This window comes from Jaculus jaculus, chromosome 5 (assembly GCF_020740685.1).
Source record: "Jaculus jaculus isolate mJacJac1 chromosome 5, mJacJac1.mat.Y.cur, whole genome shotgun sequence".
Classification (NCBI taxonomy): domain Eukaryota; kingdom Metazoa; phylum Chordata; class Mammalia; order Rodentia; family Dipodidae; genus Jaculus; species Jaculus jaculus.
The window spans coordinates 162,496,997-162,503,345 of NC_059106.1; the positions used below are offsets into that span (position 1 = coordinate 162,496,997).

Below are 6,349 nucleotides of genomic sequence, written 5' to 3' on the forward strand. Positions count from 1 at the left end.
TGTACAGAAAAAAAAAAATGTATAGATAGACCTTTGCCTTGTCATTATTTCCTTAGCAAAGCAGCATAATAACTAGTTATTCAGCATTTATGTCATATTAAGTATAATAAGTCATCTAATGGTAATATATAATATGTGGAGCAGTGTGCCCAGCTTACCTGCAATTTATTTGCCATCTTCCATAAGGGAACTTAATATTAAAAGAGGGCCCTAAAACCTAGAGATCTCTGGATTCCCAGAGACAGACTATTACGCAGCCAGTCTTTTTTAACATGATAATTCTATTTTCTGCCATTTGCTTAGGGAGTCTAAAGAGCTCCACCATGGATACCATTCACATCGGCATGTCCAATGCCTCCCTGGTGAAACACACTGCTGGGGCTGGACTCAAAGCCCACAGACCCCGTGTCATGTCCAAGAGCGGCCACAGCAATGTGAGGATCGACAAAGTGGACGGCATATATCTACTTTACCTGCAGGACCTGTGGACGACGGTCATTGACATGAAGTGGAGATACAAACTCACCCTGTTTGCCGCCACCTTTGTGATGACCTGGTTTCTGTTTGGAGTCATCTACTATGCCATTGCGTTCATTCATGGAGACTTGGAAGCTAGCGAGCCTGTCTCTAACCACACACCCTGCATCATGAAAGTGGATTCTCTCACGGGCGCCTTCCTCTTTTCCCTGGAATCCCAGACCACCATCGGCTATGGGGTCCGTTCCATCACAGAGGAGTGCCCTCATGCCATCTTCTTGTTGGTTGCTCAACTGGTCATCACCACCCTGATTGAAATCTTCATCACTGGGACCTTCCTAGCCAAAATTGCAAGACCCAAAAAACGTGCTGAGACCATCAAGTTCAGCCACTGCGCGGTCATCACCAAGCAGAATGGGAAGCTATGCTTGGTGATCCAGGTAGCCAACATGAGGAAGAGCCTGCTGATCCAATGCCAGCTCTCGGGCAAGCTCCTCCAGACACACGTCACCAAGGAGGGCGAGCGGATCCTCCTCAACCAAGCCACTGTCAAATTCCACGTGGACTCCTCCTCCGAGAGCCCCTTCCTCATTTTGCCCATGACCTTCTACCATGTGCTGGATGAAACAAGCCCCCTGAGGGATCTCACACCCCAAAACCTAAAAGAGAAGGAATTCGAGCTTGTGGTACTTCTCAATGCCACCGTGGAGTCCACCAGCGCCGTGTGTCAGAGCCGCACATCTTACATCCCAGAGGAGATCTACTGGGGTTTTGAATTTGTGCCCGTGGTTTCGCTCTCCAAAAACGGAAAGTACGTGGCCGACTTCAGTCAGTTCGAGCAAATCCGGAAGAGCCCAGATTGTGCCTTTTACTGTGCGGATTCTGAAAAGCAGAAGCTGGAGGAGCAGTACCGGCAGGAGGACCAGAGGGAGCGGGAGCTGAGAAGCCTTCTGTTGCAGCAGAGCAATGTCTGACCCCGGGCGTCCTCTGGGGGGTACCTCCAGAGCTTACTCTACTTCAGGGCTCCCCTCAAACACAAATGGCTGCTGGAAAGCTGTGACGAAATGAAAACGTGTGGATCCCTCTACCCAAGGGCATACTGGATGCAAGGTCTCTCCCTTTGATCTGGCGGCTGAGCCAGCCTTTCCATGTTTGAGTGGGTCCTTTCCAAGTACCTTGCCAGAGAACTCTCAAAATTCTGAGTTTTCTAAATTGAGGCTGCATTTCCAAAAACCAGATGTGGGATGATGGAAATGATATCCTGTTAGGAGGACAGCAATGCTTGCTGATAATGGAAGGAAATATATTTCTACAGAAAACTTATCAGCAATGAGGTATTTATTTAATCCAAACACCAAAAGCATTAATGACTGAGTGTCAAGATGTCATTTGGTATCTGCTTATATTGTTGCTTTGACACATGTTCCTTTTGTTTCGGTAAATAAGTGTTATAAGTAAGGTTGTCTATCTGGTAACACCCAAAAAGGGTTAGGTGGGCAGAGGGGCTCTAATCTTACAAAATACAGTCATTCCATTGTAACCCTTCTCTGTGGACTGAATGGTATGGGATGATATTTGTCAAATCTGTCATGAAGAGTTCTGAGGAACCTGTCACTATCCTGATGCAGATTGCTCCTGTTACTTAGGGGATGGGGTGCCAATCCCTTTTAAAAAAAAAAAATCCCAACTGTGGTTCACAGATCAGCCACACAATGTCACCTAGTAAGTGATTTGGTTACAAATGGAAGCTTATAAAGCTCTGCTTCAGAGAGGGTTTTCAAAGGTATTTTTGAATCCATTCGGAAAGCAGGCTACTTGGGTCCCATGTCCGTGTGGCCTCCAGACCTGACCTGCTGTCATTCTTTTTGGTCAACATTTCATTCACCCATTTTGCATCTTACGTAAGAACATACCTTATGCCATGAAACTGCACAAAATTGCCCGCTGATATTTCAGGAGCCAAGGAGAGCTCTCGAGAGCACTGGATGTCACAGTCCTGCTAAGTATATGGCTTGGTGACTAGAAGTGGTGGATGACCTCATAGGAATTCAGTGCAGCTACGGCAGCATGTAGAGCTGGGTGGAAGTGTGGTGGGAGGAGCCAAAGGAAGGGGATTCATGAGCAGGAGCACCCCTTGGTGCAAAGAACACAATTTTATGTCTCCAAACATGTAAAGAACACCCGCACGTTCAAACACATGTCTTACACCCCAGTGTTACACAGGCAGCATTTTTTTTCCCTCTGGCAAAATGTAGGAGCCTAGTGCCCTGCATCCCTTTGGGGAAGAGAATAAAATACGCAAAATACGTAGCAGTGGATGCTCATCAGACTCAGATAAAGACAGATTGGACATTCATTCAAACAACATGTGTCCATGAATGTGTAGGCAGTACACACACACACACACACACACACACACACACACTCAAACACACAAACACGCAAATGCGAGCCCCCAAACACACACATGTATGTGTGGTGTATGCCCTGGCTCTTCAAGAGTGGTCATAGGAGACAACCATGGAAAACATTTGCAGTTGAGACAGTACACCACAGTTATGCTCAGTATTTTTGATTCTGTAAGAAGTTGAACTGGCGCACTTGGAGAAACGGGAACAATTGGATTGCGACCACAGGGGCAACAAGAATGTGGATTGTTCCACACACGGCCATGTCTCCATGTGATCAGTTGTATAAATGCTGTTCCATTAAGCAGAGGCTGTGGAAATAGGATATCTGACCTGCAACTGAACTAATGTTACACAGATATGAGAGAAATGGAGGCAATGTTTGCAGAAGTTTAGAAAGCAATCTAGGCGTGAGAGGGAAGACTTTACCTTTAATCATTGATGATTTTTTTCTCTTTCTGTTGATAATCTAATGGCAGATTGCTTTTGATGCTGTATTTAGTCATTAGTCCTGAAACTATCATGCTTGTTGCTTTTGTTTTGTGCTGTGGCATAGGCCACAGGAAAGTGACGCCTCATGTGCGTTTACGGCTGCTTTTTCTGTTGCACAATTACATCCTTTTCACAGTATTTCTGTCAGTGCTGACTTGGATGTGATCAAGATTAGGCATCCAGCTCATTTATATTGTACATGGTACAATGATGCTGTGTAAGATTCAAACTCATTTTTGTATGCTCATTTAGCATATTGTTTTTAGCCATATTTGAAGGACCTAATCATCTGATCTACGGAACAATATGTGATGTCTTAACACCCAAACATGAGCTGGTCTGGTGGTGCATGCCTGTCATCGCAGCACTTGGGAGATGGAAGCAAGGAGATCAAGAGGTCAAGACCAACCTCAGCTACATAGTGAGTTTGAGGCCAACATGGGCTACAACAAGACTATGTCTCTAAACAAAGTGGGGGGAAAGGCTGGAGATGTAGCTTGGTCAATAGAGTACCTGCCTCACAAACATGAGGCCACTTCCCAGAATCCACGTACATGCTGGGTGTGATGCTTACAATGCCAACACTCGGGATGCAGAGACAGGAGGAGCCCTGGTGCTCTCTGGTCAGCCTGTTTAGCCTGATTGGCAAGCGCCAGACCAATGAGAAAGCCTGTCCAAAGGAGGAGGACAACATACCTGAGGATACACCCAAGGTTGTCCTCTGGCCTCCATGTGAACATGCAACCCACATGTATGAGCACCTGCATTGACACACGCATATACATACATCTGAACACACAGGTACATGCACAGCAGATGCATATGCATGCAAACAAATAAGCAATAAACAAAAGACTTAAAAACACATGTATAAGTGAAACAATCATAGCATGATATCCAATAATCAGTTGTAAAGTTGTGACTCGTTGGAAACTTAGAATTTTTCAGGCACACCTAACTATTAATTCACTTGAAAAAAAAAAAACTCATGTCAATATTCTAACAAAGGATATAAGTAGCAAATGTAATTATTATATTTAAATAGTTTTCTGATTAAAACAAAGTCATGCTCAACATCCAGGAGTTAGTCATTGGACTAGTTGAATATCTGATCCAAAGAAGGCTTTTGAATTTTACAACATACCCTGTGTGGTAGGTCTCGTCAGTGAAACCACTCAAACCTGGGCTTAGGGGACTAGGGACATGGCTTTGTGGGTAAAGCAATGACCACACAAACTTGAGGACCTGAGTCCAGATCCCAGAACCCATGAAAGAGTTCAACATGCCAGTGCATAACTACAATCCCAGTGGCAGTGTTGACATAAGGATCCCTGGGACATGTTGGTGACTGTTCTAACTGAATGGGGAATCTGCCTTTAAAAAATGTGCCAACAAATAAGTAGAGAAATCATTGAGAAAGACACTCAACGTCGACTTCTGGCCTGCACGTGTTTGCACACCCATATATACCCACACACTTACAAACATTCATGCACACATGTACACAAATCACACACATGCACATGCCAAAAAAACAGAATCAAAATAAACATGTGGTTCATGTGGGAAAGCACAAAGCCAATAGCAGACCAGTGTGAGGCAAAAGCCCAATATCCTTTCAGTGGGAGAGCACAGCAATCCCACCAAGGGCCCCGACAGCAAAGAATTTCACTAGTTTTCACAGTGAGCTGTCTTTAGGCTGGAGTGGGGGGCACACATTGACTCCATTTTATTTATAGGTAAATTAGCACAGTTTCCAGAAATATACTGAAATAACTAGATAATGGTAAAAAAAAAAAAGGACCATTCATCAATGGACCAAATATTTATATAAACTTAAAACATCTCCATTATTTTAGTTTGCTTTTCACTAGAATGAAATTTTTAATTTAAACTGGCCATGATCTTGATGTTACTGAACTATGAATCAAGACATAGATTTTCAAGTGCCACTTCTAATCCAGTCTGGAGGGCAAGGCATGCTTAGATCCTTGTAAGTAAAACAGAAAGGAAAAATGAAAAGGAAAGGAACAAGAAGAAGAGGAAAAGAAAGGCTGAAAGGAAGGAGGGGGAAAGCAAAGGAAGTCAGAGGCTGGCCCACTGAATGGAAACACACCACTGTAGGTGGTGGTTCTCCGTGTGGACTGGGTGGCTGGAGGGTCAGATGTGACCGTGGGGAAGTGACAAAGACACCACCACTCCTGAGTTTCTTTCTTGCCAGACTTTCTTTGCCTATTAAAACTTTGAAAAAAACCAATCCTCTTTGCCAATGTGATTTTTAAAATTAAAGGTATTACTTCTCAAGTCTTGACTTCCATGTTCTGTGATGTGTACCTGCAACCCAGTATGCGATGATTTGAGTCTGATTAGGTCCAAGATCGCTTAGTTATCTGTTTTCTGGGAAGACTCACCTTCGACACCTCAGCAAACTAAAGCTTGACATATTACTTCTGAAGATTAGCAACATATCCCTTGCCCTGCGTGGACATCATGTTGCCTTTAAACAGAGTGAAGTGGGCTGGAGAGATGGCTTAGTGGTTAAGCACTTGCCTGTGAAGCCTAAGGACCATGGTTCAAGGCTCGATTCCCCAGGACCCACGTTAGCCAGATGCACAAGGGGGCGCTCGCGTCTGGAGTTAGTTTGCAGTGGCTGGAGGCCCTGGAGTGCCCATCCTCTCCCTCTCCCTCTCCCTCTCCTCCCCCCCTCTCTCTTCCCTCTCTCTCTCTCTCAGCCTCATTCTATCTCTGTCTGTCCCTCTCAAATAAATAAATAAAACTGAAAAATTTTAAACAGAGTGACGTGCCTACCACTCTTCAGGCGTGTGTACAGACAGCTTTGTGTGAGCTTCTGGTCTGAGCAGCTCCGAAGTGTCAGAAGCGAGAACCAGCAACGAGATGCTAACATCAAGACATCACTGGGATTTTAAAGAATAAAGGAATCACAATATCTTCAGGCATTGGTATTGGTCAGT

The 6,349-nt window shown here is 44.5% G+C and overlaps 1 protein-coding gene across 7 annotated transcripts in view; it reads left to right on the top strand.

The window, feature by feature from the left end:
• Positions 1 to 5,681, top strand: part of Kcnj15 (potassium inwardly rectifying channel subfamily J member 15) — a 66,559-nt gene extending 60,878 nt beyond the window's left edge. For all 7 annotated transcript variants that reach the window (XM_045149237.1, XM_045149236.1, XM_045149239.1 and 4 more), the window contains one exon: positions 304 to 5,681. In XM_045149237.1, the coding sequence (XP_045005172.1) occupies positions 304 to 1,451 (1,148 nt within the window). In that variant the 3' untranslated portion in view covers positions 1,452 to 5,681. The remainder of the gene's footprint in view (positions 1 to 303) is intronic.
• Positions 5,682 to 6,349: the final 668 nt, after the last annotated feature.